The following is a 24,727-nucleotide window of genomic DNA, read 5'->3' as shown; positions in this document are numbered from 1 at the left end:
CTATTTAAATTAGTAATAATAATTTAAAGAAAATCACTTAGAACAAGAAAGAGTCATGGGACTGAGTGCAGGGGATTGGTACTTGCATACATTATCCTGGGATTTGTGAGAAGGCCAACAGAGGTTCCCTGGTCATCAAACAAGGCAGAAAATTGTATTCTAACCAGTAGGCTCTTATTTTAAGTTAGAGGAGACCACAGTATATAGAATGTAATAAGAGCAATCTTTGATAATCTTTCCAGAATACCAATCAAGATGTGTAAATCTATCCACTGAGCTGTGTGTGCATTTGATCAATATATTGAACAAGCAAGGGGTACTTGTAAAGTGATTCTATTTTCTTCACACTACTTTATTACAAATCTGCTCTAAAGAGGTTAATTTTTCCCTACTGCCAGATAAAATCTCAGGTGCCACTGACTTACCTTTCTCAGGTAATTAAAATGTCTTGCCATTCCATGTCACTGAAACCTCTCATTTCAATTATTAAAATGTCTTAGGTCCATGCAGTACTCCAAACTAGCTCAAGTTAGAGCTTTTGCTCCCTCCAGTCAGCTCAGATTTGGCTGCAGTGGGTAAGGGGACGTTGTTGGTTTCTGTATTTTACCATTCCTCACTTTCCTTCTTCCTTCCCCATCTTTCCCATATGGTTTCTGATCCCACAAATGTTAGTACAGGTTGGGACTGGGATAAGTAGGAACAGAGGTACTGGAAGGGAAAGTCTTGACCAATCCTACTGTGATCAGGTGTCAGCACTCTAGGCCTTATGGGTGAGCTGATCTGTCCTCTCTCAGCAGTGGGGCACTTTTGGGGTTCTTCAGGGTCTACTTCCAACAGCCCCTCATCATTGCATATACCTCCTATTTGCAGTTCTCTTGATTCAAGCCCGCGTGTCTCTTCTAGATAGTAGCTATTATTTTCTTCTTCTGTCCCCAGGCATGCAACAATATGCCTTCAGTCTCTTTCTTCTCAGGTTTCCTAACTTAGCTGGGTTGCTTTCTTGAGCAAAATGTAAGGCAACCCCTTGGCAGCCCTCATATGACCACAAGAAACACATACTTTAGGCAATGACAGTGCAGATATGTCCCAACCTCAGTCTTCTCTTTAGCTTTAGAGACTCTTGCCATAGCCTTTTGCCCTTTAGTTTTCTCAGATGTGGGTCTGATATTAGCATCCTGTGTCCCCCAAGCTCCAAGAGACATATCAGACTCTCCAACCAATCTCCTTAGAGTTTCCTTTCACTAGGCTTGAATGGAAAAGCAAGCACCTCCAATCCTTTTTCCAGAACTCTCTTCAAAGAAATCCTTTCTTCAACTTCCAACTCTCTGTCCCTTCTCACTGTAACACTTTTGTATCTTTGAATGGATGAAGTGCCATGGATTCCAAAATCATATTTCAGCCAAGCATTTGCAAGTCATATACAGGTGGTCTTGAATCTCACTGGAATAAGAGAGTAGCTGGTACCTCTAGTCCTGGAACCTTAGCTGAAATAGTCCTATTTTAATGTTCTGTTATATTTGTCTCAGGACAACTTGGGTGGCAACATATTATAAAATCAACCTTTGCTAATTTTACCTTCATTATCTTTCTGGTTACCCAGTGGACACTCTTCTTTGATATTATCGCCCAAACTCAGTAAGTGGTCATTTCTTAAAGGTTAGTTGCAGTGTGGAAGGTGAAAATATATCAATAAAATTTTTATACACTCACATTACAGTCCACTGCTTTGTCTTGTATTTTGATCAGGTCTTTTACCCATACGTGATTTTGCAATGTCATGCATTGGTAGTTTGGAAAATATTGGTTCTCTTAGTAATATGGATCTTCCAATGTTGACACATTTCATTATAGCAAAAAAAAAAAAAATCACATTTGTTAATACGACCATTGGATAGTTGTCAAGTTCATAATGGCAGCTATAAATTTTCCAAAATCCATTTGAAAGCTAAAATTTTATCATTGGCAACAAACAAACAAAACATTTGTTTTCTTTGAAGTGATAGCCTGAGGTGCCTTGGGTGTCTCAGTTAAGCAGCTGCCTTCTGCTTGGGTTATGATCCAACGGTCCTGGGATTGAGCCCCACATTGGGCGCCCTGCTCAGTGAAGAGGCTGCTTCTCCCTCTCCCTCTGCCTGCCATTCTGCCTACTTGTGCTCTCTATCTCTCTGTCAAATAAATAAATAAAATCTTTAAAAGAATTATTTGAAGTAACAGGCTCATATTGCTCTTTTTCAGGAATAATCTGTGCTGGCTAGGAAGTGCGTGGGGAGACAGGGTAACCGGGTGATGGACATTAAGGAGGGCACTTGATGTAATGTGCAGTGGTTGTTACATGAAACTGATGAATCACTAAATTCTACCTCTGAAACTAATAATACAGTCTATGTTGATTAATTTAGTAAAAAAAAAAAGAAATAGTCTGATAAGTACACAAGTCTGAACAACCTTTGGTTGTCAGCTGTCCTTTCAAGTAAAAATGATGTTCCATGAATAAAGTGACTATCCTAGCTCACAACCCTAAAAGGGTTTCAGACTGTAGGATCTATAGACCACACTTTGAGAACCATTGCTTTATAGTAAAGAACAATTACCAGTTAACTTTAGCAGTTAGAGCAGGAACACACTATCCCTTTTGGATCAATTCTTATATTATCATGTGGCTTTACTAGAAGTGAAAGTACACCTTAAGATGACAGGAGTTCAAAATACTTGGAAAGAATAACAGTAGTTTTGATCTAGAAGATTATCTAGGCCAGCAATTAACAACTGTTACTGCTATGTAAATGAATCAAAGATGGCTTCTATGTAGTTTCTTTCTTTTTTTCTTTCTTTCTTCCTTCCTTTTTTAAGATTTTATTTGAGAGAGAGGGAGAGAGCATAAGCAGGGGAGGCAATAGAGGGAGATACAAGGGGCTCCAACCCAGGACCCCAGGATCATGACCTGAACTGAAGGCAGACATCTAACCGACTGAGCCACCCAGGCACCCCTATGTAGTTTATTTCTTGATAGCATGTTGGGACTATTAGTTCAAAAAGTCCACCAACATCTAAATCTTAATTCAGTCAGTGATTTTCTTTTCTTTTTTTTTTTTAAGATTTTATTTATTTGTTTGACAGAGAGACAGCTCACAGGTAGGCAGAGAGGCAGGCAGAGAGAGGGAGGGGAAGCAGGCTCCCTGCTGAGCAGAGAGCCCGATGTGGGGCTCAATCCTAGGACGCTGGGATCATGACTGGAGCCGAAGGCAGAGGCTTTAACCCACTGAGCAACCCATGTGCCCCAGTCAGTGATTTTCAATACAGCCTAAAGAAGCAGAGTTTTAGCTATCTACAGCTGCCTGTTTTGCATACTCTGAAAAACTGCACTCAAGCCACTCTTGCCCTTTGGAGCTCTCTGACCTAGAGACTCCTTTATCTTGATGCTAAGCAGCAACATCATGGCACACAAGCTTCCTCTTCAATCCTCTGGGAATTCCTTTACCCTCCTTTCCTTCTTAGTAGTGTCCCTCCCCAACCCCACTCCCCCCCCACCCCCCCCCCCACTCCCAGCCCAAACACACATTGTTGTCTTTGGAAGATACCATGTTGTGAGGGACTTTTGAAAGCAAATCTGTCAAAGTGCTGCCCAAATAAAGCTTCTTGTGTCCTACTGCCACCTTGTGGTCGTATCTTTTTCCTTCCTCTGCCTGAAATCCCTTAACTATAGTGACATCATATGATGTTCTAGAAAATATCAGAGGTATTGTGTTGGAGTTTAGGGCAGGCCACGCCCAAAATATGCCATGGAGTATTTTTATTATTTTGAATTAATGTTAATTAAGAAACAGCCAATGCAAGTACACTCTGACCTTCTTTGGTCTCCCAAAAGTAGGAAACAAATCTCCCATGTGACTGGTACCCTCCCTGCACCAGGAGCTAGAAAGACATCCTTATCATCAGAGATGGGGAATTCAGGGCCTAAGAAGTTTATATAAACAAGCCTTAGTACTTTTACTAATTTACTACCACAGCCTCAATTCTGTTTAGAATTCCTTATTAATTAAAGCTCTCAAACATAAGTTTTCTTTGTCCTGTCAGGTCATCAAAATTTTATTTCTCTGTCTAAAAAGTATAAAAGCTGTCTGTCTCAGTCACTTCTTAGGTCCCATATCTATAAGACCTCCATACATGCAAATTAAATTTGATATTTTCCTGTTAGTCTATCTCCTGTTTAATTCAATGAGTAGCCAGAAGAATCTTAAAGGATAGAGGGAAATTTTTCTTCTCCAACAATATCATAGAACTAAAAGTGGCTTTTTTTTTTAAAAAAAAAAAGAAAGATTTTATTTATTTGTTTATTTTAGAGAGAGAGTATTCAAGAGCTGGGGGTGGGCCAAGGGAGAGGGAGATGGAGAGAATCTCAAGCTGATTCCACACTGAGCTTGGAGCTCAATACAGGGCTCAATTTTCTGACCCTGAGATCAAGACCTGAGGTGAAACCAAGAGCCTGAGGCTTAACCAACTGAGCCACCCAGACACCCCAGGACTAAAAAGGTTTGTGTAACCAAAAAGTTAGAGAAATGCAGCATACTGCTATAATGAATGTTAATTTATCAAAGGGTCTGAGAAATATTATAGCTAAGAAACTTTTCTAAGCATTTCCCCCCAATTTTTTAGCACAGAACATTTTATGGACCTCAACTTGCCCTTGTGTATAATTGTGAGTCATAAAATTGGGAGATCTGATAACAATCCAAAAGAGTTCATATATGATTACTTTATTAATAAAGGTTCATAAAGAGAAGAAGCTGAAGTTTTTCAACTACCCAGATCATTTCTACTCTTCCTCCTTTCCTGGAAGAAGTATACAACTACCATTGTATGCTTTTGCTACCATCATTAAATGAAAATAAAATGGGGTTATATTATTCACCTTATATTTAATTTTTATTTATTTCTTCTCCAAAGAAATAAATGGTTTCATTTAGCAGGTTGGCCCAGTAAATGAAAGTTTTTTCTTCTTTTGATAACTTATGTAACATTTTTCCTCCAGCTTATATATTTATGTGGTTGCTTATATATGACTATATAAGACAATATGATTTACTTTCCATAAAAATATATGTACATAAGTATGTTCAGTTATAATATAATACAAAAATATGTGTACATTAAGTATGTTCAATTATAATAATATAAAAATTTTGGTACATAGGTATGTTCAATTTTAATCATCCTCAAAGCAATCTGACCCCCAAATTGACAGTCTTACCATAGTTTCCCCTCAAGGTCCCTAAATTAATAGGTTTATCTTCTCTATTATAATCCTAAGTATTTTTTTAATTTCATGACCTTAAAGTTGGACTATAAACAGAACTCCACATTATAAATCATGTCTTAAAACTATTTGAAACACTTGATTTTATTTCTGCAGAAAAGAAAATAAAAACTAAACTGCTATTTAAGATATTGTAAAGTCTAATTTCTTAGAAAGAAAACTGCAGGTCCAAGGTAGAGTCACCTGCCGCAGTGCAGCAAACTTAGACTTAACTGAAGTTTCAGTTTCTCCAAGGAGTGAAATTTTAAGACAATTAATGTAAAATTTCCTGGTAAACACCAATGAGGTCATCTGTTTCATGAGCCCTTCTCATCCCCCCCAAAGAAAGGTAAGGTAATCCACCTGATAGAACCCTTTGCCTTTCCCTCTATGAGAAGGTGACCTTAACTGAACCAATCCCTACTTTTTTTTTTCCTAATAACTTCTTTCCCTACTCTCCTTCCTATAAAAATCTTCCATTCTGTACAACTCCTTAGAGCTTCCCTCTGCTTGCTAGATGGAGTGCTGCCTGATTCATGAATCAATTAATGAAGCCTATAATTTACTTGGCTGAATTTTGTTCTTTGATATAATATACTTTTACTAGATGTTATAGAAGCAGGAAAATAATTTTACAACTTGTTAAATTCTTTTAAATTCAGTTATGCCTGCAATGATTATCACTAAGTTCAGTTCACACACCTTTACTAATCTCCTACAACAGACATGCATTTCAGTTTCTCATAATTATCTATACAAGTTTCACAGTATTTATGGGCACAGAGGTTTAGATTTTAGAAGGACAATAAAGCAGTTAGACAGCACTAGATTTAATTTACATTTTACACTGAAAGGCAGGAAAAACCAACAAGAAATCTGCCCCTTTTGATTGAATGGATCCAAATTTTAGTTATATGTGAGGATTTGTTTCAGCCTGATTACTATACAAGGAGGTTCTTTACTAGACCCCTAGATCGTAAATATGTCAAGATTTTCCACTTAGAGCCCAAAACAAATGTATTTTAAGACCCAAGTAGTTTGCTTCAGAGTTTCCTTTAATTAAAGTCTATTCCTTGCTTAAAGGACAACTCTTCTTATTATTTTGTATTTTACTTTTTCTAACTCCTATATCATTTGTTTCCTCATCATGATTTATTCATTCATTACTGACTCTGTGCCACATAACTTCTTTATTCTAGACACTGTAATGAAGCATTGGAACTTTGACCATTGTTTGTAAGAATCTGCCAGACTTAGTTTTTTCATTGTGTATTCTACAAAAACATCTAAATTACATTTTCCTTGATCATTTGAAAAAGTTAGTTAATTTCTATTTCCCACAATTTCTTCTTTTTCCTGGTGCTCTAAAAGTCCTTAAAGTGGTCTCTATATTAATCATAGATATTGAGAGACAGTAAAATCTTCCTTAGACTTCATCTACACAACACCCTTGTTAGAGAATGACCTTAAGTGGAAATACTTGGTACTAGAACTCGAAGTAAAAACTTAAGTCACCCGATCCACAATCTCTGATTCTTTCCCCAGCGAAGCAATTTCCTGTGCCTTGGTGTCAAGTGGCTTAACTTGTGGGTGGCTCAGTGGGTTAAGGCTTTGCCTTCAGGTTAGGTCATGATCTCAGGGTCCTGGGATGGAGCTCTGCATCTCAATGGGCACTTTGCTCAGCAGGGAGCCTGCTTCCCACACCCCCGCTTGCCTCTCTGCCTACTTGTGATCTCTTTCTGTCAAAATAAAGGAATAAAATCTTAAAAAAAAAAAAGAGGGAAATAGAAAAGTGACACCAAGAAACAGAAGTGTGATTTGTACGGATGACTTTTTGAGTCTTTTTCAATCTTGAGAGTCTGTGTTCAGAAGGGTGGTAGAATATGCCACCCCAATATGCTTCTTCAGGGTAAGGATTTTTTTGAGCTGATTATTTTTGAGAAACAGCAGACTCTAGGAAAGCTCTGAATAAGGAGCAGAAGTTGTTAGGGTACAGAGTCGACCACCCCTCAATTAGACAGAGAACACTCTCGATAATGCAAGTCACACAGCGAGGTTTATTTCCAGCTAGCTGGGGTCCAATTATCTGCCTGGCGCAGCGGGTTTCAACAAGGACCCCGAGCACTCAAAGTCAAGGGTTTATATAGCATTTTCAAGGTACTTTTTCATAGCTACATACATCTCTTGCGCCCCACTTTGACAGTTTAACTTTGTTTAACCTTTTGCCACCCTGGCGTCACCCTGGCGGTTAAGTGAGATTTAGGTTTAGAAAAAATTTAACTTTATTTACATTTCCTTCTGCCTCACTCTCCTTCAGTTTTATGGTGGGGAGGGTGACCTTAGGCCTTGAGGTACTGAGCCACTTCTCTCTGGAAATTGGGCCATTGAAGAGATAGCCCTTTTTGTTGTAAATCACCAGGACATTTGCAAACCAAGGGAGACTCCTGTCTTGCAGGATTGTGGTCTCTGCAAGTTATCTATTTGTTTTTCTTTAACATCCGGTCCCTGTGGTGCCATCGCCTAACCACCCTGGTGGTATATGATTAAGTTTTTTCTTAGGTTTTAGCTACTTTCTCTTATCTCAAATTACGTGCGCCCTGTGGGCTGGTTAGAGACGCTCAGTGAAATGGCTTCCCGGCCTTCAGGATGGTCATTCTTATGCTAACCCACTCTTACAATGCAAGGTGCCGGCTTTTGCTTTGCCAAGATGGCTGTACTTTTGTCAGGGCTAGACTCTGGTGGGTACAGCCTTGTTTTTCTTGGCCTCCACACCTGAAGCTGGTTTCCAGGACTTGTTTTTAAGTCCCCTGAGGGAAGGGGAGCAGGGACAGTTTAAGGGTTAAACAACAAAGTTATTGTTTAACCTCAATGGAAGCCTCTGGCGAAAATAAAAATATAAAATAGGTCCTTACAAAGTTACCCTTTTATAAGAGAAATTTGCATTTTTAAAGAAAAATCCCCATCTTTAACTATCTCTCTCTCTATGCTAGGAAAAAAAGGGCAACTTTAAATCACAAGAGAATCTTAACAACAGAGACACCGACATAAATCTGTATAAAAAACCATACCTTTACTTTTTACTGTGCTTTTTCTAATAACCTCCCACAATTTGATCCCTTCCCAACCCCTCCCCCCAACATCTTTCTTTTGTCTTTAGCTGAAGTTGGTATTTAAGGTGGTGGCTGCGGCCATCTCAGGGAGTTTACTCATTTTCCCCGGTGTATCTCTCATGCATGCATGAAGTATACATATTGATAAACTGTTTTTCTCTGGTTAATCTCTCTTTTATTATAGGGCGGTCTCAGCCGAGAACTCAGAAGGATAGAAGGAAAATTATTTTTTCTTCCCTACAGTTTCTACAGTGTTCTGGCAAGGGATCACTAAATACTTGGAGAACCCACAGTTTCTCTTTATAGCATAATAAACTCACAGGCATTGGTTATTCCTACTATTCAAAGCATAATCCTAAATACTCTGTTTTCTCCAGAAAAAGGTGGCTGAGCAGACTTTGAGTAATGTAATACTGCCATCTAGCATCAAAATTTCAAAATTACCTAAAAATATACTGTATGGTTCACTGGAGGGAAAAATGTCATCCTATTTATGTATAATAATAAATTTTTATAGAAGGATGACACAAATGCGGTCAGAAAACAGATATTTTTATATGTTTGATAGCATGTTCATAATCAGTAAAAATGCCAAAATAATTTAAAAACACCAACCACCAACCAAAATGAAATTGGGAAGTATAAGTTTCCAATTTAATCTTTCTTTTTAAAATTGTATTTGTTGCTCTGGGTCTCTTGAATTCCCATATACATATTAGGATCATCTTGTCAATTTCTAAAAAAAAAGAGAGAGAAACAACTGGGATTCTGGGAGAGATTGCATTGAATCTGCAATCAATTTAGAGTATTGTCATGTTAGTACTATATTCTGATTTATGAACACAGACAGATGTCTTTCCACTTATTTAGATCTTGGATTTCTTTCCACATTGTTTTGTAGTTTTCAGACTAAGTTTTTCACTTTTGTTAAATTTATCGCTAAGTATTTTATTATTTTTTATGGTAATATAAATGAAATTCTTTTCTTAATTTAACTTTTGGATTGTTCATTGCTAGTGTATACAAATATATTTGATTTTTGTGTATTGATCCTGTACTGTGCAACCTTGCTGAACTCATTTATTAGTTTTAATTTTTTAGTGGATCTCTTAAGACGTTCTGTAATTATACAGGACATTCTATATGAATTACATAATGTACAAATAAAAATAGGTTTACTTCTTTCCTTCCGACATGAATACCTTTTATTTTTTTTCCTTCCTAAATTTCCTTAGCTGAAACCTTCAACGCAATGCTGAATAGAAGGTGGGGAAGAATAGGGACACCTGGGTGGCTCAGCCAGTTAAGTAGCTGCCTTCAGCTCAGGTCATGATCCCAGGGTCCTGGGGTCTGGCTCCCTGCTCAATGGGAAATCTGCTTCTCCATCTCCCTCTGCCCCTACCCACCCTGCTTGTGTGTGTGTATATGCATGTTCTCTAATAAATAAATAATCTTGAAGAAGAAGAAGGAGGAGGAGGAGGAGAAAGAGCAGACATCCTTGCCTGTTTCTCATCTTAGGAGGAAAACATTAGTCTTTCATCATTAAATATGAATTTTATTTCTTTCATATAAGGTTGAAGAAGTTCCCTTCTATTCCTAGTTTGTTGAATGTTTTTACACGAGTATTGTCAAATGCTTTTTCTGTGTCGATTGAGATGATCATGTATTTTTTTGTCCTTTATTCTACTGATATATGTCATAGGCAGAATAGCACCCCTAACCAAAGATGTCCACATTTTAATGCCCATTAATTAAATGTGGAATGCCCTCATTCCACAAGGCTGCAAATGGAACTAAAGTTGCTGATCAGTGGACTTTAAAATAGGGAGATTATCCTGATTATCCAGGTGGGCCCAGGGTAATCATAAGGGTCTTTATAAGGGAAGGAGGCAGGGGGAAGGAGAATCATCGAGTTGGCAGCATGAGAAGGACTCTGTCCACTGTTACTCATTTTGAATATGGAGGCATGCAAGGAATGTGGTGGCCCCTAGAAGCTGGAAAAGTCAAGGAGGTGAATTCTCTCCCTTGAGCCTCCAAAAAGAAGTGCTGATCCAGATTAGCCCAATGAGGTCTAATTTGGAATTCTGACCTCCAAACTATACAGTAATGAATTTGTGTTGCTTTAAGTCACAGATTGTAGTAATTTATTACAGTAGCAATAGGAAACTAATAAAGTGTATTACATTGACTGATTTTTCAGATGTTAAACCAAACTTTCATTCCTGGGATAAATCCCAGTTGATCATGGCACACAAGTTTTTTTAATATATTGCTAGATTTGATTTGCTAGTGTATTGTTGAGGATTTTTGAGTATATATTCATTAGAGATGTTGGTCTAGTTTTGTATATGTGTGATGTCTTAATTTGGCTTTAGCATCAGGGTAATACTGGTCTCACAGAATGAGTTGGGAAGTACTCTCTGTATTAGTAAAGCCACTCCAGCTTTGTTATAGTTACTGTTTTCATGATATAACTTTGTCCATGCTTTTACTTTCATGATATAACTTTGTCCATGCTTTTACCTGTCTTTAATCTAGATTTGCTATATAATGGATTTCCTTTACAATAAATATTTTTATGGCAACAAAACTGTACTTTTTCTCTTATGAGCTGCTATTTTTTAAAAAATAGCTGCTGATGTAAACTTTTGCTTTTTTAAGTTTAATTCCTTTTCATTTTCATATACTCTGGTTCTCTTTTTTGCACCAAGTCTTGGTATTTGGGCTTCTTTTTGGTTTGTTTAAAATAAAATTTAGAGAGTGCCTGGGTGGCTCAGTCATTTAAGCATCTGCCCTCAGCTCAGGTCATGATTCTAGGGTCCTGGTATTTGGGCTTCTTTTGGTTTGTTTAAAATAAAATTTAGAGAGTGCCTGGGTGGCCCAGTCATTTAAGCATCTGCCCTCAGCTCAGGTCATGATTCTAGGGTCCTGCCCATCAGGCTCCCTGCTCAGTGGGGAGTCTGCTTCTCCCTCTGCTCCTCCCCTGCTTGTGTTCACTCTCCCTCTCTCAAATGAATAAATATTTAAATATTTAAAAAATTAAAAAATAAAATTTAGAAACCGTATGTTGGACCCACTTTTTTTTTTTTTTTTCTCTTGGTTTGTGAAATCTATAACTCTAACAACCACTAAGCTAGAAAATTTCCAAGACTAGTTTGGAGTGCTGTTGTATACACAACATAGGCTGTTTCTATTAAACAAGTTTAATAAACTTAAGAATAATTTTTAAAGTAGTAACATTTTATCAGTATTTTTGCTTTAACTCGTATTTTTAAAAACTTTTTAAAACTTTTATTTGTTTATTTGACAGAGTTCACAAGTAGGCAGAGAGGCAGGCAGAGAAGGCGGGGTGGGGGGGAGGAGGCTCCCCACTGAGCAGAGAGCCCTATGTGGGGCTTGATCTCAGGACCCTGGGATCATGACCTGAGCTGAAGGCAGAGGCTTTAACCCACTGAGCCACCCAGGCCCCCCTTTAACTCGTATTTTTTAAAAGACATTATAAAATTGACTTTGCAAAAGAAATGTAAACCATATTAAAATCAATACTATACATTGAGAATTCAGAATAATTGAGAACCATCTAAAAGTCCAATAATATGGATTGGTTAAATTATAATGAATTCATGTTTTACTTATCTATTAAAAATCATGCTTTATAGTAGTATTGTGTGACATGGAAAATGTTTACCTCTAGGTCAAGTTGTCCTATTCTAGTAATTGCTCCCTCCCCTAACCATTTTGGGTATGTTGCTGCTTCCCAAATTGTCTTATCACATCTATTGGCTTTCTTTAAGCCGGCTCACTCCTTTGCACCCAGTTGCTTTGTTAATCCCTGGTCAAGCACACCATGTTAGTGTGTCTGTTGCCTGCCAGGACCCTGAGAAAATTTATACACAGGTTAATGGTAACATTATAGCTTTAATCTCTGGCTGGTGTAATTAAGACAAAATTGCAGGGAAAATGATGAATGCCTAATTTCAAGTATTATTATGATATGTGCACTGCAGCTGATAATGAGGGTTACTACTAATTAAATGTTTTAAGTTATTGTTCTTTATATATTATCCCCTTCAATCTTTTCAATAACCCTATGAGGTATCATAGCTATCATCCCTAGTTTATACATGAGGACAAATTAAATATCTTTGATTATTGTGAATTAATATATTGTCATTGTTTTCTTTTGTAGATCATTCACGAGAAGTCCTGGAGCAATTAGTAGGCCCAAACAAACTAAAGCAAGTGACATGGACTGTTTACTGATGCCTATTGAAGCTTTTCAAAGCAAGGATCTTTATACTACATTCCCAGGAAACAATGGTCTTAGAGATTGGCTTTCAGATAATGTGCTTTTTGCTTTGAAGTTAACAGACCCTTAAACATTTAATAGTGCTATTATCCTGTTTGTTTGCGGAGTCATTGTTTTTGACATGGTAAGCCTAGCATGCCCTCTGATGTATTGGAGTGGGGGGGCGGTGGGAGGGGAGTATTGTGTTTGTTTTTTAAATAACAAAGTTTTAAATTACCAGTTTTTCCTGGAGATTTCCTTCTCCTACCTACCTAGTTGAGCTGCCATTAGAGAAATTTACCAGTATGAATAACCATTAGGAGAATTCTTAGTATCCCTAAAAGTGTAATTTCCTTCCTAGTTATTTTCTGGCCCCTACTTTCCTTAAGTATTTAAATGCTCATTGGCCAAAAAGCAAAGTTGAACATCAGGCCTATGTATCCTCACAGAATTTAATATTTCAATAAAACAAAGAAATAGAATAGTTTACTGTCATAAACCCATGACATCATCCAACTCAGCCATTCAGAATATGAATGTTACTGAGACCCTTGCCCAGCCACTTAATTAATTGTCATGGCTACTTTTCCCAAATACATGCTATTGATCTATGAAACTTCCTCCTTAACAACTGCATTCAGGAAAGCAGAAGAATGAGTAAATAGTATCAATATAGAGGCTGTTTCCTAAAGATCTATCAGTTTCATATCCTGAACTAAACAACACAGATCTTAGTTTTCAAATGAATTGCAGTACTCTTTTATAATCATGAAATTCTCTGAAGTATATATAGTGTGTTTAAACCATCCCAAATTTAGTATATTCCCTGTGCCATGAGACTGTCTCAGTAGAACTTTTTAAAAAAAGATTTCCTACTTTAACTCTGATGTAGTACAAAAGAAGGGAAGTATGGGATGGTAGATTTCTTCTAAATGTTTAGAAGAGGGTTTGTACAGTCAACTCTATTTCTTGACCTCACTACTAATTACTTTATAAATGCGGTATGTGTATATATCTATATCTATATCTATATCTATATCTATATCTATATCTATATCTATATCGGATATATATTGCCCCTCATAGATAGGACATATGTATATATGTGTACAATGGGTAAGCTTGTTCCACCTATGAAATTTTTCTAAAGACAAATTCAATAAAATGTTATAGTAAACATCAAGCAAAGTTGGTAGCTTTTCCCCCTTTTGGGGAAACAAGTTTTTCAAGATCTAAAGTGTCAACTTTTTAGGGTCTATAAGGAATTATCTTCCTAGAAGCACTTTGCAGTTTAATATTCTTGCCTTTTTATATTGCTGGTTGTATTAACTATTTCTGTTTAAAATTTCAGTACCCCATTCCTACCTATTTCTATCATCCTCACTTCATACTTCGAACTCTTCATTTTTCTTCTTACCATCTATCACCCTCTGGCATCTTATCTGTTTTTATGATCTACTCCCTAGAATACAAGCTTCATAAAGACAGGAACTTTTGTCTTTTCTTCCCAGTGCCTAGAACAGTATCTGGTACATAATAAGCACCCAATATTTGTTAAATGAATAAACACACAAAAAATGAATGAATAAATAATGGAGAAAAATGAATAAATAGAAATAATACCCATACTTCCAGTTTCCAGCTTGATGTTATTAAGTGATTAGAAGTCCTCACTCCTGTCCTTCTAAGATAAAAGCTGAACAAACCGGGGCGCCTGGGTGGCTCAGTGGTTTGGGCTGCTGCGTTCGGCTGGGGTCATGATCTCAGGGTCCTGGGATCGAGCCCCGCATCGGGCTCCCTGCTCCGCAGGAAGCCTGCTTCTCTCTCTCTCTCTCTCTCTCTCTGCCTGCCTCTCTGCCTACTTGTGATCTCTGTCTGTCAAATAAATAAATAAAATCTTTTATAAAAAAAAAAAAGCTGAACAAACTGAAAATCATGAAGTGGTACAGTATTACATGAATGTGGTGGACTTAGACTAGTTATAAGTGTATACTAGGGCAACCACTAAACACAAATTTTTAAATATGTATAATTTCTATCCGAGAGGAGAGAAAATGGAATCATATAAAATTCTCAATTAAAGCCAGAGAAGGCAGGAAAAGAGTGGAACACCAAAAAAGAAACAAGGAACTAGGGCAACAAATAGAAAACAGTTATAAATATGGTCGAAATTAATCCAGCTATATCAATAACCCCTTTAAATGTGAATGGTCTTAATACAAACCTGTTTGTTAAACTATTGTTGTGGAAAATCTGAAGCAGCCGAGGAAACTCAAGCGGCATGGGGCAAAGCAGGAAGACTTAGCTTTATTATAGCGGGCAGGCCCAGCGGGATCATTTCCCAAAGGCTGAGCACCCAACAGGGTTAGGAGTGAGTTTTTATGGTTACGGGTGATGGGGGATGGCAACAGGACATTTTCACAGTCTCTCAATTCCAAATGGCCCCTTCAAGTGGAAGTATAATCTATGCGGAGGCATCTCAGGAGAGTGCTAAATCACTCCTGGGGACTTGTTTCTTTTTCTTTTCTTAATCAAACAGGACCTGCCTCTGGTCTTCTTCTTCTGCCTCAGCAGAGCAATGAGTTGTTATCTTAACCAAATGGGATGGCCATTTGTTCTTTTCTTCTGCCCAGCAGGAGCAATGGGGAGTAGCTGAGGGGTTAGGGACTGGGGCCTGGGAGTCTCTAACCGCATCACTATGAAGTCATTCAAGGCTCACCATTATATACAGGGGAGATTTTTTTTTTTTTTAAAGATTTTATTTATTTATCGGGGGGGGGAGGGGAGAGAGCGAGCACAGGCAGACAGAATGGCAGGCAGAGGCAGAGGGAGAAGCAGGCTCCCTGCCGAGCAAGGAGCCCGATGTGGGATTCCATCCCAGGACGCTGGGATCATGACTTGAGCCAAGGCAGCTGCCTAACCAACTGAGCCACCCAGGCGTCCCTATACAGGGGAGATTTTTAAAATATCTCAAGTAACGGGCACCTGGGTGGCTCAGTCCTTAATCAGCTCCCTTCAGCTCAGGTCAAGATCCCCGGGATCCTGGGATCAAGGCCTGCATCGGGCTCCCTGCTCAGTGGGAAACCTGCTTCTCCCTCTCCCACTCCTCTTGCTTGTGTCCCCCCACCCCCCGGTCTCTCTCTCTCAAATAAATAAATAAAATATTTTAAAAAACAAAATAAAATATCTTAAGTAACATTTGGATATCTCAAAGACCTTGTACCCTTCTAATAAGTCACCAAAAGAGGATAACAAAAACAGGGTTTGTAGATATTTAGACTTAAACGTAAATCTTCTCTTTGTCTCATCAAGTTGACTTCCACAGTGCTCCAGAGTATAATTTACTCTTATCTTGCTGGGAAGTGCAATAACCAGCAGAACACTCTGAATTTTCAAAGGATATTGTCAACAAAACTTTTTCCTCTCAAATATCATCCAATGCCATTGTAACCTTTAATTTCTATTAATTTTAACCAAGTCTGAATCAAAATTTAGGTTGATCACATACCAATGGAAATTAGATGCACAAAAGTTGTTTCACTGGGCGGAAATAAACTCTGACTTCCAAGTTCAATAATATCCAAATCCTCCAGAGCTGGGCTCCCAACTCCCATCGAATTATCCTATTTTCCTATCTAAGCAACAGCTTGCCCTTAATTGCTTTCTCCACATTTCCACTGTATGACTATAACTCTGATCACATCTCCCTGGTACCATAATCCCAATGGCACGCATGCGTTATTAGAAAGTTTGTATATAATGCACACGTTATGAACAACTCCAAAGCAGTATTTGAAAACATTAGAGAATTAGAAAGGGTGCATTTTATATTTCACTTGTAACACATGTAACGCTGGTGTTTAGTTTTAAATTAGAGAATAGAAAATCTATAGTACAGAATCATAAGACCCAAAAGTAAAACTTGGAGACCTCCCACCCCGGTCTCCCAGGTTTCTGGTACCCTCCCAGAAGACAACCACAGTTAGCAATTATTTATTTTTCAGGGATATGCTATGTATGTTGCAAACAAATATGTATTGTGTGTGTGTGTGTATATATATATATACACACACGCACATATATGGGTACCTACAGACATCTTTTCATATGTTCCTCTATCAATAGTGGTATGCTATACATATTCTTCTTCACATTCTCATTTATGTCATAGGTTTTTTTTATTGATATATAAGATCCTGACAACCTGGACCACGAAGTGGTAGCATAACCAATTTCTAGCTAACCTTAGTGAACCATAAAGAAGCATCAGAAAGTGTCATGGTATCGCTAGGAAATTCTAAAATCTTTATTTTATTTATTTATTTACTTATTTATTTTAAAATCTTTATTTTTATCCACGACTGTCAGTTGAGGTCCTATTGTGTACCAAGTACTGTATGAGGCACTTTATTCTTTCATTTAATAAAATACACTTGAGGTGACGTTTCTTAAGTTTGTTACAGTTTTATAGATGAAGAAATTAAAGTTCAGAGAGCTTAACTGGCCTAAAGTCCCAACTAGAAAGTGACAAGAGTTGCCTGATTCCAAAGCCCACATACTCTGTAGCACACTAAATGCAGCTCTGATCTTTACAGGTCATTGTTTTTGAAATACAGTTCTTTTCTCTATTTTGTATTGTGTCTAATTTGAAGTTCCATCATATAGTTATTTTCAACTACAGAAACAGACTTCGCTTTTTCATTTTCTTTCTCATTCTTCTCTACTACATAAGTTACATGTTGCTACCATTTTGGTACTGCCTTCTAGAATTCTATTCCTATAGCAGTAAAAGTAGAAAACTGTCAGGTAGAGATTTGCATATTTGGCATAATGCAGAACGAGTTACATGACAAAGGCTGACAGAACTTATGACTTACTATTTTGGAAACAAGATATACATGCTTTAAACTGGAGGGTCTTTCAGCATTAAACCCAAACATAGTTATATTCACACTTGGAAGCACTTGGACAACTCAAGGCTGAAAATCCCATACTGTGCTTGTTGTCAACCCATTGTTTTCCCTCCTGGTAGGCTCTGGAAGTGAATATTCTACCACTTTGTGCAGTTGATGTTGAATGCTATGTCCACTAAACTGGGGTCGTCCAGGGTCACCAATCAGTACTCGAGTTCTGTGGGTCCAAAAGCAATTCTTCAGCCATTGATGAAGACTGTCTGCAAGGTCTTCATCATAAAACATATCTCCAAGCACAACAAGGTCCCACTTTTCTTGTTCCAAATCCAAAATGTTTTTGGTTAAAATGGGAAAAGGGTTCAGTTGGTTCAATTCACAATTCAGTATGATAGCCATTCCTGCAACTTTAAAAAAAGCACATAATGAATTGCTTTATGCTAGGCAGTTTTAATCCCTTATTGATTAATTTAAGTAATTTAGAAAATCTAACAATATTTTTTCCCTTTTATTGAAAGTTGTTTTTTAGGTAAAGAATATCTACCAACATAAACTATTTACTGCAATTTTCAAATATATGAGTGGGATATCCTAAAACCAAAACAAACAGTACAAAACACCTAGAAATGTGGAGGTTTCAAGGAATACTTGCTGATCTAATAACCAAGAGGTTTGGTTTATTATAGCTGTCTAGGGAAACAGGTCTTGGACTTAAGCAACCTGAGTCCCCTGTATAAAATAAGGATCTTGGGGCACCAGGGTGGCTCAGTTCATTAAGTGTCCGACTCTTGATTTCAGCTCATGTCTTGATCTCAGAGTTGTGAGATCAAGCCCTGCACTAGGCTCACATGCTGGGTGTGGAGCCTGCTTAAGATTCTCTCTCTCCCTCTTCTTCTACCCCTCTCCACCCACCCCCCCCCCCAATAAATAAATAAAATAAAATAAGAATAAAAGCTAGATCCTCAGTAAAATTGAAAACTAAAAGAAAATCAGATAAAATTAAAACTGACTTGTCTCAACTTGGGTTTTTGTTTTGTTTTGTTTTGTTTTGTTTTGTTTTTTTAAATTTATTTGTTAGAGAGAGAGATACAGAGAGCAAGCACAGGCAGACAGAGTGGCAGGCTAGAGGCAGAGGGAGAAGCAGGCTCCCCGCCGAGCAAGGAGCCCGATGTGGACTCGATCCCAGAACGCTGGGATCATGACCCGAGCCGAAGGCAGCCGCTCAACCAACTGAGCCACCCAGGCGTCCCTCAACTTGGGTTTTAATGGAATAAAATCACCCTCAAAACACAAGGCCTATCTTCACTTGGGTTTTGGGTCAAATATAAACAACCTACATATTTCAGAAAATCTTTTGCCCAGAAATTAACAGTAAGTACTCCCGGCTTGAGACACTTTGGGCTATCCGACAGACATAAATACAAATCCTCTTAAGAAATATGCACTTCAATTCAGGACCCATAGGATCTTCACAGATTATGTCCCACTGAACATAAGTTCACAATATCTGATGACAAAATATGCATGGAAATAAGCTATCATGTTGAGGCATCCATACATATTTATCCTGGAAGAAAATAAAGATGAGCTTTAAATATTTTAAAATATGAGATCCTTACTAGGGTCTATGTCGTTGGCCAGGATCCTTGATGCCCCACTCATCTTGGCAGCAATAGCTGTAGCTCCACATCCACTCCCAAGATCTAACACAGACTTTCCTTTAACAACATCAGGATTATCCAAAAGATACCTAATTTGGAAAGAAAACAAAGAACACTATCTGAGATAGAAAATCTTTTTTTTTTTTTTTTTAAGCTCTATGCCCAACATAGGGGTTGAACTCATGACCCTGAGATCAAAAGTCACAAGCTCTAATGACTGAGCCAACCAGGCAATCCCCCAAAAAATGTCTTTTTAAAATACTGAGCACTTATTATGATCCTGAAACAGTCAATCACCTACAATACAGACCAACAAAATACTGCTATAATAAGGATTCAGTAAACTAGATTCAAAATTCAAAATTCAAAATTAATTGTCCATCAGAGAGTGGTATTACCTATAGCTTATGTTGAGTTATAATGACCTCTCTGGTAGGTACAAAGTCCAGTTCGATCAATTTGGATCAAGGCTAAACAGTTATCAAACACTAAGATGGATGAGAAACCCTGAAGTAATATATATCAACCAACACTTGACGTTACTACTGAAAAATGAAAAATATCAGGGATTATGGCAAAGTAGGGGTGTACATGGCTGTCTAAATGGAAAGCTGCTACCCATCTTTAGCTCACTGCTGCCATGTAGAAATCCTGTGTTAATCAGATACTTGTTTTTTCAAGATCAGACATTTTTACATGAAATTTCCCAAGTTTATTTTTATTTCTTATTTTTTTAAACTTCCCAAGTTTTAAATGTTTGCAACTGATTTTTCATTTTAAGTTTACATGTAAAGGCCAAACAAAACACATCTGTGGGTGTACCAACTTGTGACCTCTGATCCAGTCTTAAGGAATTTGATTGTATTTTTATTTGAAGTTGACAAACAATCACTTTAATAGATGTCACTGAAAATGTCAATATTTTCAAGGTATGATGTAAGTGAACATAGCTTGAAAATTTGGCAACCACCAGAAAATCAGAATTGTTTGATAATACCTAGAAAGCTTTCCAATCTTCAGGATTCTCTAAACAGCTCTACATATGCATTTATTTATTTTGCATTTAAACTATATACAACATTAATTCTGTTAGGTCATCCCACTCCCGCAAATGAGAAGTGCTTATCCATTTAATTTCAGAGGTCAATAGGCTGAAGGTATAAGCAAGTTTAATCATTAAACAATCTAAAAGCAAAAACCAGACTGAAATGCTAAAAGCTCTTGCCTTTGTCTCAGCAGTTATGTTTTAATAAAAAGCACAGTGTGATGTATGAGAGAATGTCCGAAAGAACATTTCTGCAGTGTGGGGGCTGGGGGGTGGGGGAAGAGGAGACCTTAACAATGTAGATTCAGGGCACACCTGGCTGGCTCAGTTTGTATAGCATGCAACTCTTGGTCTCAGGATTGTGAGTTCAAGCCCCACAATTGGCATAGAGCTTACTTGAAAAAAAAAAAAAGAAAATGCAGATTCAAGTCCAGAGTTCAGCTGAGATGTTACTAAGTCACTAGAGAAAAGGGAATCCTTGTGGGGCCCACTCAACTCAGATCTCTTGTTTTTTGGGTAATTGAAAGAAGTGAGCCTCCAGGGAGGGATGGAGTATGAGGCTCGAGGAGCAACATTGATGAGATTAAATTAGGAGAGCTGAAGGACTGGGGCTTTAAGAAACTGCACTGGCCATACCTTTTGAACCATGAACCAGAGAACAGTGTGAAATTTCCAGGTCATTCATAGTATCTAGGGTCTTGACAGCTGATCCTAGGGTTTCTCTTAGAGAGAGAGCTATATTTGGGGAAATACACTGATCAGCCTGGAGTATGCTTAAATTGCTCCAATTTAAGAAAACAAGAATTTGGGGGTTTCACTGTTTTTTGTTTTCTTTGTTTTGTTTTGTTTTGTTTTTGTGAGGAGCAAAGAGAATGCAGAGTTGGAAGGGGCTGAAAAAAGAATCTGAAGAAAACAGGATCTGTTTGGGCCTTAAAGCTTCCCATTTCAGATAGGGAAATACCTAGACAGGGCCTGGCCTCCTGGCCAGTAGATTGCCCAGTAAGGCTCGCTGTAGGGCCACAGGTCAGCTTTTTGCCACCAGAACTTGCATCTGGGCGTCAAAAGCCGCAACTGGATTTCAGGGGTGAGGCTGCCACTGCTGGTGACTTCAGTGTTCTCTTCCAGGAAAGCTTTCATCTCAGGGTCCAAAAAGCTTCCAGTTCCTCTCCAAGGGGAATGGCCCCAGGGAAACAAGGAAAGACCATTGCTTCTCACAGCTTTCAGAAAGACACCACAGTGGTTCACATGAAATAGTGCAAATGATCTCCAACCTAGGCTTGAAGCCATCGTCCTTTTCCAAAACCCAGGTTCTGTCAACGTGGCTGTTGATAAGAGCTGCTGCTCCTCCAGAGGAAGGAAGGGTCTGGCTGATACAATAATCTCAACTGGAATCTGTGGGTCTCTAAAAACAGAAATAATACTGAAAATTCCAAGGTTCACTGACACTTCCAAATCCCATTACACAGGAAGAACATATTACAGTATAAGCTCTGTAGCAGATGATTCACAAGTGCAAGCCCATTTCAGATGGAAATATTGGTGCATCAACTTAGGAAAATCCAACCTTTTAAAAGGAAGTATTTTGGGGTGCCTAGGTGGCTCAGTGGGTTAAAGCCTCTGCCTTCAGCTCAGGTCATGATACCAGGGTCCTGGGATTGAGCCCCGCCTCTGGGCTCTCTGCTCAGCAGGGAGCCTGCTTCCCTTCCTCTCTCTCTCTCTCTGCCTGCCTCTATGTCTACTTGTAATCTCTGTCAAATAAATAAATCTTTTTAAAAAATTTAAAAGGAAGTATTTTCACAACAAAGGCCTTTTAATAATTTAGAACAATAAACATACAAGCATTTGATTTTGAGAGAAAACCTCCGGAACATCCAGTTACATAAAATTAGGTTACATAAAATAAGGTTTAAAGTTCTTTCACACACACACACAAAATAAAGTTCTTTAACACATTCAATAAATCACTTACCTTTAAGCAGGCACTGTGAGCAAAATAAGTTTCCATCTTTGGGACGCTTAGATTCTAGCGGTGAGGTAGAGCTGTCACCAGGGCAAACATGGTTCTTGCCTTTATGAAGTCTTGCCAAGAGTTGTGGAGGTTACCAAACTATAATTGTGGACAAAGATATACAAATTATACTGAGTAAACTCTATTTATGTAATGGCTGTTGTAGCATAAAACATCAATGTAATCAAAAGTCAGATTTTTTTCTTAAAACTTCATGGACTTGTCATAAAAGAGTATCAACTCGCAAATATCCTCCTGTAACTACCTCCGATGACTCATCTTTACCAAGCCTCGGCCGAAAAGGCTTGCTCCAATAGAAAAATGCCTTGGTAAGAATAAGGAAGAATAAGAAACAGCTTAAACACAAACTACATGCCCAGTTATTTGGGACCTCTGAACTGTTCTTTATAAATGTATTAAACAGTCCTGTACCCATCCGCCCAAATATTTACAGTAGGCGCCCCAAACTCAAACGCCTACCAGGGGGCCGGACTGGTGACCCTGAGTGGTGCCGCTGGTTATAGCAGAGATGCTGTGGCGACCTGGAGACTGTTTCTGAGCAGTGCAAAGGGGCCAGCAAACTGCTTCCAGGTAAAAAGACACGCTGCCAGATCTTCCAGTTTCTCAAGATAATCCAAGGCTTCACACATAAACCCCCACTTGTAAACAAAAGCGAGCAATTAAAAGATCAGAACACAGGGCAGACTAAAACGCCTGCCAGGCCACTTGTGTACGAGATCAGGGTAGACCTGCACTGGGTGTCATCTCCCCATCGTGCTCTCGGGATCCCAGAGTCTCGCCTCTTCTCTCTGGATTAATTGTTAGGAGCGTTGGGTCTGCCCTTGAATCGCACGAGCCGAGGCTTGTAAACACAGCACGGCAAACAGGAGGTGATTTTGGTTTGGAACCTCAAGGTCGTCTACACCGGCGCCTCCCCCTTCCACCCCAGCACCAATGGAGCATCCTTTGTAAACGTGATTTTGCGGGGGACACTATGTACCTGTTATTAATTGTTAAGGAAAGAAGAGGGGTTAAAAAGGGTAAGTTCCCAAAGTGTTCCTGACCACGTTATTTCCCTCCGAGGAGAACGGGACTCGGTCTTAAAGGGGCAGGCACAGTCGTCCTTTTGTCCTTACCAGGCTGGCCTAACAGCCGCCCAGCGAAGCGCTTGCCTTTGTGCGTCTTCCTGGCATTCTTCAGAATCGCACCTAGTGCGCCGAGTTCCCCCCAACCCGACAGGCTGCGCGCGACTCCGGGTGCCTCCCGCGGATCGCGCGCCCCGCCCTCCTTCCCAGCAGCCTCCCTCGACCTTCTCCTACTTTTCTTAAAGGGGCAGGGCCTTCAGAAGAGGCGGCGCCCCGACCTCGCTCTGGAAGCATGGGACCATCAAACTGATTTCTGCGAGATCCAAACTGTGGAGCGTTTGCTTTTGCCAGTCACTTGTTGGAAAGGAAAAAAGTTTCTCTTCCCTTCCTCCATCCTTCAAAGCTTCTTCCAGCTGCTCTTAGAATTAAATTGACATGAAACACATCAGCAGAAGAAAACCAAATTGGATCTTGTCCCTGTGGGAAGGCCAGGTGTAGGAGAGATGCAAAAGTAGAAAAGTAAAAGGTTTACATGTCACCCTGAACTAAGGAGAAGGGAGTTTGGGACTTCAAAGGGAAGGAAAGTAATGCACAGAAGATGAAAAGGTATAAATGTTTACTGGGCAGCACAGAAACAATAGGACAGGGAGAGAATTTTAACAACAGACTTTGCTGAATTCCTCCCTATCACACCTAGTTCATATTATGCTGAAATTATCCATGGAAATAGATTTCTTTTGGAGCACATCCTCTATTTATATTTTTCACGTTAAAAGGCTTCCCTCCGGAGGCCTGGCTCCCAGGCCCTCCAGTTTGGGGACCTCTGAGCCACACCCCAGGACTCCACCTGCCAGTCAGGAGGAAACCTGCCTTTTGGAGTTGTGCAAATCCCTCAGAGCTGGAGAAACCTGCATGGACCCCCAAGGCCACCCCCACCTTCGGTGCCCACTGCTGCCCATTAACCCAGAGGCTGATGTCCAGCCTGATCTCATTCCTGGACTCTGCCCCAGGGAGCTCCCCTCAGCGTTCGTCGGGCTGTGGTCCCAGACTGGTGAAAGACGCACCTAGCAAGAAGGCCCTCCAGATACCGGGTGGGTGCACGGCCAGAATCGCTGCACAACGCTGGCCAGCTCTAAACAGCACAGTTTCCTCCTGGGTGCCAGGTGGAATCCTGGGGTGTGGCTCTGGATTCCCCAATCTGGAGGGCTTGGGGGCCAGGCCTCTGAGGACAGAAGCCTGAAAACGCAACCTAGGGTTAGGGTTAGGGCCTAGGGGCGTGGCAGGCCTGATCTGCAGGCACTGAGGCTGAGCGGGATTGCCCAGGGAC

General features: G+C 39.2%; 2 protein-coding genes across 5 annotated transcripts in view; one reads left to right on the top strand and one right to left on the bottom strand.

Annotated features, from left to right (window-relative positions):
* The window catches only part of AMN1 (antagonist of mitotic exit network 1 homolog), a 122,293-nt gene extending 109,506 nt beyond the window's left edge, over positions 1-12,787 (top strand). The window contains exon 10 of the mRNA XM_032347719.1: positions 12,593-12,787. Coding sequence (XP_032203610.1) covers positions 12,593-12,666 — 74 coding nt within the window. The 3' untranslated portion in view covers positions 12,667-12,787. The remainder of the gene's footprint in view (positions 1-12,592) is intronic.
* Positions 12,788-16,113: 3,326 nt separating this feature from the next.
* Positions 16,114-23,607, bottom strand: ETFBKMT (electron transfer flavoprotein subunit beta lysine methyltransferase). Of its 4 annotated transcripts, XM_032347716.1 has the most exons (6): positions 23,452-23,607; positions 22,796-22,974; positions 22,277-22,414; positions 21,269-21,709; positions 19,221-19,351; positions 16,114-18,008 (listed from the first exon to the last, which is right to left on the bottom strand). In XM_032347716.1, the coding sequence occupies exons 4-6, from the start codon at positions 21,592-21,594 to the stop codon at positions 17,665-17,667; spliced, it is 801 nt and encodes a 266-aa protein (XP_032203607.1). In that variant the 5' UTR covers positions 21,595-21,709; positions 22,277-22,414; positions 22,796-22,974; positions 23,452-23,607; the 3' UTR covers positions 16,114-17,664. The 4 variants fall into 4 exon arrangements, 3 of the variants coding, with proteins under 3 accessions (XP_032203607.1, XP_032203606.1, XP_032203609.1); XM_032347715.1 differs by lacking the exon at positions 22,796-22,974; XM_032347718.1 differs by lacking the exons at positions 22,796-22,974; positions 23,452-23,607 and adding an exon at positions 23,316-23,445.
* Positions 23,608-24,727: the final 1,120 nt, after the last annotated feature.

The sequence above is a fragment of the Mustela erminea genome, chromosome 6 (assembly GCF_009829155.1).
Source record: "Mustela erminea isolate mMusErm1 chromosome 6, mMusErm1.Pri, whole genome shotgun sequence".
Taxonomy (NCBI): Eukaryota; Metazoa; Chordata; class Mammalia; order Carnivora; family Mustelidae; genus Mustela; species Mustela erminea.
Note: the sequence above shows the minus strand (reverse complement) of the source record. Positions and strands in the feature narration are given on the sequence as shown.